The sequence below is a fragment of the Lissotriton helveticus genome, chromosome 12 (genome assembly GCF_964261635.1).
Source record: "Lissotriton helveticus chromosome 12, aLisHel1.1, whole genome shotgun sequence".
Taxonomy (NCBI): domain Eukaryota; kingdom Metazoa; phylum Chordata; class Amphibia; order Caudata; family Salamandridae; genus Lissotriton; species Lissotriton helveticus.
The window spans coordinates 852,247,624-852,260,546 of NC_136073.1; the positions used below are offsets into that span (position 1 = coordinate 852,247,624).

At 49.4% G+C, this 12,923-nt stretch overlaps 2 protein-coding genes across 6 annotated transcripts in view; one reads left to right on the top strand and one right to left on the bottom strand.

Moving 5' to 3' along the window:
- Window positions 1–12,923, top strand: part of CREB3L3 (cAMP responsive element binding protein 3 like 3) — a 448,824-nt gene that overhangs the window by 89,928 nt on the left and 345,973 nt on the right. The gene's annotated exons all lie outside the window — the stretch shown is intronic.
- The window catches only part of ZBTB7A (zinc finger and BTB domain containing 7A), a 139,816-nt gene that overhangs the window by 64,711 nt on the left and 62,182 nt on the right, over window positions 1–12,923 (bottom strand). For both annotated transcript variants that reach the window (XM_078669261.1, XM_078669262.1), the window contains one exon: window positions 7,961–9,238. In XM_078669261.1, coding sequence (XP_078525387.1) covers window positions 7,961–9,225 — 1,265 coding nt within the window. In that variant the 5' untranslated portion in view covers window positions 9,226–9,238. The remainder of the gene's footprint in view (window positions 1–7,960; window positions 9,239–12,923) is intronic.

Genomic DNA, 12,923 nt, shown 5'->3' on the forward strand with positions numbered 1-12,923 from the left:
TCCACCATATGGCCAACATTCTACACTCTTGAAAACATTAAATAAATGTGAATACCAATTCACTCGTTGCGCGCACCTCGCTCTTGTGGGGGGTTAAACGTGCACTTTGACACTTTTACATGTTTTCATTTAGCCAGCATTGACAGTCATGTTTTCAGAAAAGACACTCAAACCATCCTTAAGGTTACAGCGCCACCTTCAAAACCATGCGTGAGGCGACGAGCAGGTGTCTCAGAACATGGCACTCCAGATATTGGGTATAATCTGCTGAAACTCAAGGAATGGGAGCAAAAACAAGCCTTTGTGAACGCCACTTTAGCAGGTGAACCCCAAGCCCCCCCACAACCCGTCACACACACACACAATCTGGTAGTGGGTGCGCATATGGAGGGAAGACTCTGGTTGCATCCTTGCAAATTCAGTAACCTCCTGGGACATCCAGAGGCCGCCCAATGCCCCAGGGGCTACCGGAAGAGTGAGGGTGGGGTCGGGTAGGGGGGAAGGAGCGACGGACACGGGAGGGGTGAATGAAAGTGGAGGGTGAGAAATTCTGGAAACAGGAAGGATACTGAAGAAAGTAAGCCATAGAGGGAGGGGGAATCTGGGCTGAGGGATGGGGAGGGGTGAGTGATATTGGGTGGGTGAGGGAGAGTGGAAAGTCAGGGACACTGGGGAGTGAGGGGTAGGAAGGGGACTCGGGCAGTGGGCCTCTGATGGCTGCTGGAGTAGTGGGTGGAATGGGGGGTGTTGAGGGTCCTTCAGGATGGAGGGACACCAAAAAGCAAGGGAGAAACCGGAGGTGGGGGGAGAGGTGAGGGTCAGGGACGGTTGAGGGGGGCTGGAATGCTGATGGACAAGCCAGAGGGTGATGGGGGCAGCTCAGGGGTAAGGTGGAACCGCAGGGTCAAAGAATACTGGAACTCTGATACGATGATGAAGACAGGTTTATAAAGCGCACAGATGCTCCTGGGAGTGTCCCGGCGCTATAGCATATTTTCAGAGAAGGCTGCCATGCTCTGATCTGGCAAATCCGAGGCAGCACATTCAAGTGTTTCTGAGGGCAGCGAGTAGCAAGGGCCCTGGCGCGTGCATGTGAAACGGACCACCCTAACAAACTTGTTTGTTAATAATATTACCAATGCTCGGGGTGCAGTAGACTTCTCTCTGCTCTGAGCCCCGGAGCCACTGCACCCGATACACCATCGATAGTCAAGTCCCCGGGCGGGAGGCTGGGACTTCAAGCAGACGGTTGACCCTACCTGCAGTGAAGACATGCGAGAGGCCCCTGTGGAGTTTGCCGGGGGCGCTGCTGCTCCCGCAGCTCGAGTGCACCTCCCTGAGGCCCGGGGCGCACCACCTGCCCCCCACGTCTGCCGCCATGCTGCTCATTCCAGGCCCTCTTCCTTCCTTCTTCCGGTGCTCGTGTGCACGGGTCGCCTTCCTTGGATGGTGTGCGGTGGTCTGGGGCTGCCTGCCGCCCATAGGCCTCTTATACCGGGAGGAGGGCCAGGGGGGACCCCCGGCTGATCCAGGCGAGCAGGTGGTGGCGGGGCGCAGGCCGAGGAGTGCCGGGAGGAGGGGTTGAAACTGGGGGCCTGTCCAGACGCCATTGCCAGGGCTTCCTCTGGGGGGGCCGGTGGGGTCCCCGCAGGCCGCAGACAATACACATCCTCTCCAATAATATTTTTTGTGTGAGGGAGCCGGTGCCTCTGGGAATACACACACCCGGGGGTACAAGTTCAAACAGGGCCCTGGGAACACAGACGGCCTGAGGAGGTTGATTGCCTTCTCCTAAGCAACAAAGAACCTTGGCATGATCACTTAAATTGTCCATTTTGTCAGCCATCATAGATTAATTCCTATATGCGGTGAAACAAACTCACACATACAGGCCCAACATACACTCTGCATGCAACTCCGCATTCACTCCACATCCATTTCCCACATGGATGGAACACTAGACGTGGCTAAGGGAGACTGTAAACCTTTTATCAGTTTTACCGACCACGAAGCAGCTTCGTCCTCATAGCAATCAGTGCCAGAAAAACAAGCGTTCGCGATAGCTATTGGAAGCAAGCTGGAAATAGGGGGTTAAACGAGACACATCGGGGAGGGGGGAGACCTGGGAGGCGGGCAGCGCCGGGCCGCCGCGCGACGACCCGGAAGCCGCCCAATCACAGCGCGGCCCCAACCGGAAGTCCCGCCCCATCGCGGCGAGAGACAGAGAGAGCTGCCCGAGGAGCCACGAAGGCTCCGCATTGAGTCCCGGTCCCGAGATGGGGGACCGGGTGAAGAGCGGGCGGGCGCATGGGGAAGGCGGGGCTCTCATGTGGTGAGAGAGCCCCGCAAAGTGCTACCGCCGCCCGAGATGCTGATCCGCCGCCGAGCACCGCCAGAACAGGTAAGTGTGTTGAGTGAGAGGAGGGGTGAGTGGGGGTGGGGTGTACGCGTGTGTGTGTGTGTCTGTTTGAGTGTGTTTGTGCGTGCGTCTGTCTGTCTGTGTGCGCGTGTGTATGTTTAAGGGGGGTGCGTGTGTGTATATGCAGTGTGTGTATGGCTTTCTTTGTGCGCATGCGTGAGTGACGACGTGCGCGCTCACGAGGTCGAATCTCGGCCTGCAAATGCGCGTGGCACTTTGCTGTCCTCATTCCCCGAAAAGTAACAACATAAGTTGTCTCGCTAGACGCAAAAGCTTCGCTTTTGCTTACGTCTAGCGAGACCTAAAAAGGAATAAAGAATGGAATGAAAAAAAACACGCGCGTTGGCCAAGAAAACTAATAGGCACTCGACCCGACAATGAAGTGTGCTTTTTTTAGGCAAATGTGCTTGTGATGAGACAGAATGTCACAGTCCACCTCAGCCATTGACACGGAGTCCCATCCCATGTTTTTTTCTGTGGTAGGTGGAAGAAAATGTGAATGACAGTTGAACAGACCAATGAATGAAGAGAGTTAACCCAAAGACCCCATATGTATGTATATATTTGTATTTATGAATTTGTGTGAATACATGAAGGTGGTGAGACAACTAACAGATGTTAAAGCGTTCTTCAGTGAACAGCACCATCTTTTAGGACCACTGAGCAGGTTTTCTGTTATGATTCTGTACTCCTTTTTAGGTCTCGCCCTGGAATTAGCATCCAAAGGATGCTTCCAGGGACGGAGACGTATAGTCAGCTGTCTGGAGGGAAGGACGGACGAGAAGGTGCACGAGCGCAGTCCAGGCTGGATTGCTGTGCGCGAACGCGCACGTCGCCTCCTGCGCACACAGCCAGCCACCACACGCGCGCTGCTTACTTTCACTTTGCAACCCCCCCACCAGTCATCGGATTTTTTTACACACGCACGCATGCATGCATACATACACACACACAGACACACGCGCACGCACAGGCACACACGCACACACACAGACACACACGCGCGCGCGCGCACATGTCCCCTCCCCCCTCACACCCCACTCACCGAGTTCTTTTCGTGTGTCCCTCTCTCCTTCCCTCTCTCCTTCGGCAGGCAGCGGCAGGCAGCGGGTCATCCTCAGCAGCCGGCGGGGCTCTCCACGAGCACAGGAGCCCCGCTAGCTGACACGCAAATCTTCCGGCAATCTTCCGGCTGACGGGCACAGGAGCGCGGGGTAGGCTCCCGTCTGCTTCCTTTCTTTTTGCGGCCCCGCCCCCGTCCCAACACAGGTTGCCTGGCTTCCTGTACAAGCCGGGCTGCGGCGGTGAGTTTTTATTGTACTTCTTTTAATAATTGAGGACGTGTTGTATTTACACAAACTTGCTAAATAGAAGTTAAACAATTTAATACAAAACATACCGTTTGAAATGTACTTTTGCTTCGGTGTACTTTTGCGTCAGTAGTCCTTTCATTATTTCGGTAGCAGCTAATCATTGCTGCTGTGCTGCACAGTGTTGCCATATTGGGCTATATCTCGCACAATTGGGCTTCATTTTGCCCAATCGTGTGGGAAAAAATCGTGCCGGGCGGGCTGCCGAAATTTGGGCTCGAATCCAACCTGTGTGCGGCGGTTTCAAGGATTTGTGCGGCGCCGCCGCGCTGCAGCCCATGGTTGCCCTCTCAATGCCCTGCCACACCCCTTTCCTAATTTTAGGTGTGTCTGCCCTGCGGTATCTTGACCTAAGCTGAGAAGGTCGCTGACTTTCCTAGAAGAGTTCCATTGCTTCACTAAACATTACGACAGTATCGTTTTTAATTTGCCTTGTGTGCTTTCTCACAAGGGCAATGTCTGGAATTGTATGGCAGTTTCCCCATTTATCAGGCATTTCAATTGTGTCCCTGCCCTGAACATGGTGCTCAGCAGAGTTTGTTGTTTGACAACGTAGAGAAAGTAGAAGAAAAATAGAAGCGCTAAAGTGTCTTTTTCTCTCCTCAATAACATGCGTATTTATCCAAATGGCTGTCATTTACAACAAGTAACACCTCAAGGGCCAGGGCGGGAAGCTTTGTCCAATTAGGGTCCTGCAAGACCTGCAGTGACCTCTGACCTGCCCCCAATATTGTGCTGACCTGCCTTTGAGTTCATTTGACCCAATCCTGGGTCAGATCAGTTCGTCAATAGTGGGCGTGTCAGGTGCATTACCGCCCGCCCCGATACCTGTTGCCCTTTATCTTTTGGGGCTCCCGCCACACTTCCTTCTTTTGAACTTCGTGTCTGCTGGGACTCGAGCCTTCGACTACGGACCACTGACCCACCGACCCCCTGGATTAAGGCCTTCTGTTGCCGCCGCGTCTCGTGCTACTCGGCCTTCGAGCTTCGACTAGCAGCCAGCTTGCCCTGCAGTCAGCTGTGCCTCCCTCCCGGTCCCAGCCCTTTTGCAGCCAGTTAAAAGGTGAGTGAAAGCCAAGGTACACAGCGATTAACGCGATGTTGATTTTCCCCCACTAAGACATGTGGTGCGCTTTGTCTCTCAGTTTTACCCGAGCTGCGGGAAGCGCTGATATTTATTCACCTCATGCGCGCTACCCCCCCAATCCCCCCCCCCCCCCCAATCCCCGTCTCCATCCTAAATTTGGATAGCAAGGCCTTTGCGTCACTTTAGTTACAATCCAGGCTTGAGTAACAACTCCAGCATAGAAACGAAAAGTTTTAAACAGGCTCCAGTCAGCATCCTTCCGGAAGTATTTAAGTGGCTCAAATACCATCTGCGGGTCACGGCCGGGGTCCCAAAGAAGATTCTGTGGGGATGTTTGTACAACCGAGCTGAGGGCCTGTGGCTATGCTCGGGCGGAGCTCACACTGTCTTGTGACTGGCCTGTGCCAGACGGCTGGCTCGTGGCCTCTCACTGGCACCTTGTACAAGTGAGGACCACACTAGCATGGTCATTCTTCAGTTGTTGCCAGTCATTACACGCATTTGAAACCTCAGGCGCATACTACTGTTTAGTTAACCACTTCTTTATCTGTTGACTAACCAGGGCACTAGTCCTAAAAAACAAGTGGGGGGACGCGGACGTCACGACAGGGAGTGACGTCACGAAAGGTATCTTGCTCCATCAGACTCATGGCCTCCCCTAGCTCACCCCTTAGCAAATGGAGCCACACATTCACTCTTTGGCCTCTGCCCCAGAGAGGCCAAGGAGTGAATGTGTGGCTCAATTTGCTCCAGTTATTGAGCTCCCGGTTAAATAAGTGGGGGGGACGCCGTCCACCCGCATGGTACCCTGACTCGAGCCCTGTGGCTAACCATGAGGTTTCATAGTGTAGTAGTTCCATGTCAAAGTGGCTAGACTGGCCATACTGTGCATCAGGCGTTTTCACGGGAGGCTTGGAGGATGGGGGCTGGATTTGCGGCGGTGGGTGACGGTTTTGTTATGGTCTCGCATTATTAAAGTTGGAGCAATTGGCATTGTAAATGACAATGTCTTTTATTCATTGTTTTTAAAACCTGCAATCGGTGCATAAACACGCACTTTGAACGTATATTCCTTGCTTACAATGAACAAAGCTGGCAGTAAAAGAGACTTACAGCCTTGATTCTCATAAGCATGGACTATAAGTGCAAAGTGCTTGTTTATGCAACGATGCAAATGAAGAAAAGGCATTGTCATTTACAATGCCAATAGCTCAAACTTTAATAATGCGAGACCTATTGCATTGTAAATGCTTGTTCACACATGTGACCAGGTTCTGAGTTCATGGGTCGGTTGCTACACAGAACCTATGAGCATGTTCTAAAGAGTTACAGCAAAGGGGGTGGAAAGATAAGTTTAGTGTTTACAAGGATTGGAACAGGTGAGGATAACACAATACAGGCTTCAACCACAAAAAAGGAGCAAGTTATGCAACTCTTACAAAAACATTACCCATGGCTATATGTGTGTTAATCATGAAAGGATGATGATTACGCACTTGTATAGCGCACGACTAGCCGTAGCCATCTCGGCGCTTGTACGAATACCGCCGAGGAACCCTTCCTGGCCTTTCCCTGTGAGGAGCCCACTCCTGGGCACCCCCAATGTGAAGTCAGGCATCCTCAGCGTTGTTGGGGCCGTTGTAGAGATTAAGCAAGCTATTGCCCAGAGGTGCAGAGTGGGACTTATGATTAGAATAGGCACCGAAGCGAGAATGACCAGGTCCGAGGAAATTGAGTCCGAGACCCGCCGAGGCGGGAATTGAACCCTGGTCCCGGCCAGACTACTGCATCAAGGTCTGCCGCTCTAACCATTGAGCCACACTTCTCTACATCATGCAATTTTGTAGCTTTCCTTCACTTTTCTAAATATATTTATCCTTTCCATAAAAAGTAAAGTCCACATTTGTAAAGCGCACAATCACCCGTAAGGGTCTCTAGGTGCTGGGGGGCCGTCGGGAAGATTAAGCGAGCTATTGCCCAGAGTCACATGGTGCTGGGCTAACCTGCCGCCAGAGCCGGGGATCGAACGGTGGTCCCCAGATTCCAGCGTCAGTCGCCCTGGCCGCGGCGCCACACCTCTCTTCTGCACGCCTACGACTATCTTTAAGTTTTAATATTTTTAATTTCTATACACATACAAGTAAATGTTTAAGTTACGTCAAGTTAAGGCCAGACATAAATGTTAGAGATTCATGCTGGAGTGCTAAATCCATGTTCTGGGAGGAAGTCCACTGACTGGTGTAAAATGGGGAAGACAATGCTACAAAACTGATTATTGTCATTTTTCTTTCTGAAATCTTCGCAAGATTGTTTTTAGCGCACAAATCGAGATTACAGGGGTATTTAGAAGGGGCCTATAGCTTGCAGAATTATGTCCATTACTTGTAAAATCAAATACTGTTGACCTTTTTTGTGGTGTAGTTTGCTATGTAAAACGTTTAAAGAAAAATATCAATACCCCATATGTGATCGTAATATCACAGACATGGGGTAAGACTAACCTACATATATTTTCCAACTCCTAAAATAGTAACCAAATTACTCCATCTGCTTTTTTTTCAACATATCGGTATATTCTGGACTTTGTAGTTATTTGCTGCAATGTAATTATTTAAATTAACACACAGTAACACAGATTTGTAAAAGAAGAGTGCAGAACTAGGTACCTAGTATCTAAGATACTAGGAGCAGTTCTACTGTCTCAGCTATAGTCGGACCAACAGACCTTTAAAAATAAGTGCAAACTCGGTTTTGCCTGCCATCTCCTTGTACACCAGCTCCCCTCCTTTCAATCACCTGTCCCCAATGTCTACCTTTGATTTTTTCTATCACCACATCACTTTGCATCCTTGAGAGCTTTACCGCCTGTCTCCCTCAACCATGGTCTGTAGCTTCCGCCTCCATTTTAAAATTGTCCGTCTTCTCCCCAAATATCTGCACAAGATTACCGTATTTCCTTTCATCCTTGTAAGTTTTCTCTCTACTTAGAACACAGGCTCTCATACTTGGCACCAAAAGAATTGCAAAACCTAGAATTGCCCCATACATCTCCCCTCCACCTCACAATGGATGACATGACATTACCTGGTGAAGCGGACCTTGCAGATGCTGCACTCGTACGGCTTCTCCCCGGTGTGTGTTCGGATGTGTCGCGGTAGCTTGCCCGCGCCCTGTATCACCTTTTCACAGATGGGGCACTTCTGGAATGCTTTGGCCCGAATCTTCTTCTCCACCTTCTGGGACCAGGAAGGATACATGTCGCCCTCTTGAGAGCCACGGAAATACCTCAAGTAATAATCCATAGCTCCATCTTCGTCCTTGTGATCGTCGTCGCCAGACTGCCTTCCTACGGAATTCATCATTTGCTGCAGGAGGGCACTGGCAGCCATATTGTCCACTTCGGTGCTGCTGGCCTCCTCTGTGTCTATAAGCTCTGGATTACCACTTGGAGAGTCTAGGGCATCCAGTTGGTCTCTACCAGCCTCCTCGTCCTCTTCTTCCTCATCCTTCATCATCATACTGTGTCCACTGTAATGTCCATTTTGGGAAGGAAGGTGGGATGGAAGGTACAAGGAGCCAGGGGCCTCCTGCTCTTTCTTCAGCCAAGCACCCGGGCTACCGTCATCATCTCTTTTTAGCCAAGGGCCTGGGTTGGAGTCCTCGTCTATCTTTAGCCAGGGGCCAGGGCTGCTCTCGGAGTCGCAGCCCGTTACCTTTGGTCGATCATCACATGTTTCTTGAGAGTACATGTCCTCTGGGTTGCAATCAGCATCTTCCTCATCCGGACTTTGGAAGTTTAGTCTCTGAATCTCTCTCAAGTCCTGGTTGGTCCATGGAAAATTAGGCTCATGTCCATTAATGGGATTTGTCTGGAAGAATTCCAGGTATTCTTTTGCTTTGACATAGTTTCTCTGATCAATTTGATCTACTAATTCCTTCTGGTCACTGCTGGCCAGAATGTTTCTGTCCAAGAGATCCGTACACACCTCCGTCACCGACGGAATTTCCAGCAGGTTGGCGGCATTGAGGATGTCTGCGACGTTAGAGGTGCTGACTGTGAGGGTCGCAGTGTAGGCATACTCCAGGAGGGCAGACAGAGCCTCGGTGCTCACAAAATCTATCACGTACACATTCTGCCGGTCCACCACTGCGCCAGAGGTGAAAAGCTTCTTAAAGTAGTGGCTGAATGCCGCCAGGACCGAGCGGTGGCTGTGGAACTCCTGATCGTCTACCAGTATCACCACGTCGCACAGGAGGCCCAAGTTCCTCTGCTCGTTCAAGCTGCTTAAAATGTCACTGCTATGATCGGGAAACGGAATCCCGATTGGGCCATCCACACCACCCGCCATGCTCAACGTGGCTCTAGAGAAGAAGAGAGAAGTACAAGTATGTTAAGTCTGGAGCTATTGACAAGAGTCCTAATTATAAATACAAACCAGTTCACAAAGGCACATTGAAAATGATTAACAATCTCATTTAGGGTGTATCAGTGGGCTGCCCTCTGTCGGACTGGCAGAAGTCCTTATGCCTGCCAGCCTGAAGGATTCCCACCCTCCAAATTTAAAGATCACTGCCAGCCGAGCAGCGATCTACATACAATTAAAGGAACCACCGTTACTTCTGAAGGTACCAAATGTTTGATGAATACCTGTTGGAGAATAGCCACCATCGGTTTTGGCAGCCATTCACCAAACGTATTGTTTTGGAATAGCAAACTCCCAAAGTAGGAGTTTGTTTCTGAAAAACATATAAATAATGGGCCCCACCATTAGTAAGCTTTTTTTCCGTGGATGTGGGGGGTCATCATTTTCATTTTTCTGTTCGTCACCTACAGCTTTTTTTCTGGCACTGACAGACAGAAAAAAAGGACTTCAAACAGTCAGTCCTAAATAGGGTCGGCGATGTGGTGACCTTCCTTCTACAACCAGCACTAAGCACCAAGATACCCCGTTGGTGTGATTTGTGCATGATATCAAATTAATATAACATAACACTCTGTCAAGCCATCATATTTATTTAGAGTTTCATAGAGCGGGAACCAGACCCGTAAGGGTATCAGAACGCTTTACAGGAAAGGCAAGTAGTGTACACGGGAACTTAGAGGGGGAGGGTACATAAGGGATAACATAGAATGGAAACAGTTAGGATAAAAACAGGTAGATACCTTATGCAAGAGACAGGCGGTCTCAGACCCAGGGTGTGATGCCCAGAGGTGCCAGGTGGGTGTCATCCGGACACCGGGAGAGCCCACGGAAGGTAGCACAAAGTCGCTAAGGTGATTGTGATGAAGCGTTAGGAGAGGAATTTGCCCATAAGGAAAGTTTTGGCCTCCATTTTGAAGCATGCCAGGGACGGACTTTTATGGATGGCCGGCGGGAGAGAGTTCCAAATTCTTGGTGCAGCCCCTGAGAAGGCCAGATTGTACTTTTTTTTCCCCCCGCATGCATGCAGATTGGAGCAAGTGGTCTCTGGCAGAACAGGATTTTCTGGTTCCTCCCGATACTACAAGTTTTTGGGTGAGGAATGCCGGTGAGTTAGAGTATAGCGCCTTGTGAGTGATGCACGCCAGCTTAAGTTGGATTCTGGCCTCAAAAGGAAAGTAATATATCATACTAAGCTTTGCGCTGACGGAGCCAATGGGGGAACCGCAGACAGAAAGCAGATGGTCCGCTTGACTCTAAATGCGCTTTAGGGACCGAAAGTTTGGTGAAAAGTGTACTCCGTTGCATTTGTGACAGAGTACCCTGCTCGCCCATATTAAAATGGCCCCTAATCCTCAACCCACTTAATGGTCACAGAGCGAGAATATGCTGCCTTTGATAGGCTAGAAGGGTAGAGGCAAAGTCTCACATGTCATGAACTGTATTATACCGTATCCCACTTGACGGGAGGGACTCAGCCTCAGTTATGCTGGTTTTTCAGTGGGGAATGGTCGGAAAAACGCTGGAAAAGCCACGTGTGACCCAACAACCCAAGCGCTACCACGCTTGCCTTAACCATGCATATGTCTGAACCATGCATATTCATGGTTAAGGCAGTGCGCGTCTAGCGAGCGGAATGGGCGGAAACAGGAAGGATCGTGAGAGGACGCCGTAATATAAGTGGAGCTGGGAACAGGTTTTAGTGGGGGTGGGGGGTAGTTTATACGGGTTGGGGTATTTTTCAGGGCTGGAGGGATGGGGAAGTTTTTAGTGCGTGGGGGGGTTGTGGTCGTTTTCAGGACTCGGGGCAGGGTCGGGAAGTTTTTAGGGCTGGGTTGGGATCGTTTTTAGGGCTTAGGGAAGGGCAGTTTTTAGGGCTGGAGGGTCCTGGGTCGGTGAGGTTACACTCACCTGATAAGTTTTAACCATGCATATGTCTTTGACATGCATGTCTTAACATCGCATGGTTAAGACTTGCGTGGTTAAGACCTGGTGGAACCGGCATGCGTGGTAATTCGCATGTGTGGTTATGTCGCACACCCCTTTTAAGCTACTTTAGGCTCATCTGCAATATCCAGGCCTCATTATCCTATAAGAATGTCGGAGAACAGTTACCATATATTCTACCTAATGAAATAGCAGAACAAGAACAGTAAGCTTCCGAGTAAGCCTGCAGTCCAATTTCTTTTCCCCACATAATTCATTTACTTCTGCTACTGCCACTGGGTGCATTAAAAATGGTACAAATGATAAGGCGTACACCAGGGTATTGATTAGTGACCGCCTGTCTGAATGAAATAATGAATAAATTATTGAGGTGTTCTTATACTCTGCCCACTAAAACTTACACACTTGAGTTGAAGTGACCGCTTGCTACAAAACAGGTGCCCCCCACTCACCTTTGCGTTCAAGCAGCATGACACATGTACCAATCCCGACAGACAACTCAACGATTTATCCTTCACTTGCCGATAAAATTAAAGCTATTGAGCTGTGTATTGATATTACTTAGTACTGAAAAGGCTAATGCACTACTGTGGCTTGCACTACAGACTGAAATGTATGGCAGTCAATCATGAGTCTATGACTGAAGGAGGATTGCTTCCTGGGGAAAGGGCAAAGGTCAGAAGATGGGACTTTTTTTTTATTAGATGGCTAATAGCACGGTCAGTGAACATCAAAGGCTATCTACACCTGGGGAAGTTGGCACAACAAGAAAGTATTTTTCATGGCAGAGGCCATTATGGTAAAAGGCGAGCTTGACCCTCTAGAGGAAATTTGATCCTGGACACAGTTAAAGCCCCACACATTCTCAGTGCTGGCTTGAAATGCTCATTTATTGAACTTTTGTCATCAAATCTCCATTTTACAGACCCAAAAGAAGACAGCAGACACACCTTGAGCTAATGACCTAACTTATGCTGCCTGACATAGGAACAAAACGTGTAGATTTCCCACAATAATACCATAAAGGGCTGTAAACCTGATCAGCACAGCCTCGGTGGGTCAAAAGACACATGTACTCTACGGTATAATGGGTCTCTTACTACGATCTGTGGGCAGTCAGCGAGTCACAGGCTCGAATCCCAGTGCAGGCCAGGCTTGCATCCAATACTGTTAAAACAAAACATTGAATTGTGCAAGCATGGCATCATATAACCGAGCTCTGTAGTCACACCTTGTTGCAGCAAGTGCTGTATAAAAGACAGCCGGTTACGATTCATTGTAGGCCTGTCCTTTTTGTACAAGAGAATATTGTTACGATATTAATGACCCCCCACGCCCAGAGAGTTTTTTCCTTGGGGGGAGGGGCTGATCATTTTTATTTTTCTATTCGTCACCTGTTTTTTCCTGGCGCTGACAAACAGAAAACAAGCATTTGCAATGCAGTTAGGTCTCACATTAACAAGAGTTTAAGATATTGCCAATGCTATAGCTTAAACTCTCGCAAATGCGAGACCTATTGCATTGCAAATATTGTAATTTTTTTTTACTATCTTACATGTGGCGCTTTTACATTCATGAAGGGCATGTCCTACATGAAAGTAAAACCGCGACATTGAGGGCTTTCACAAAAAAAAGCATCCGTTTGTCAATTTGACAAACAGATGTTTTTGGGGAGTAAA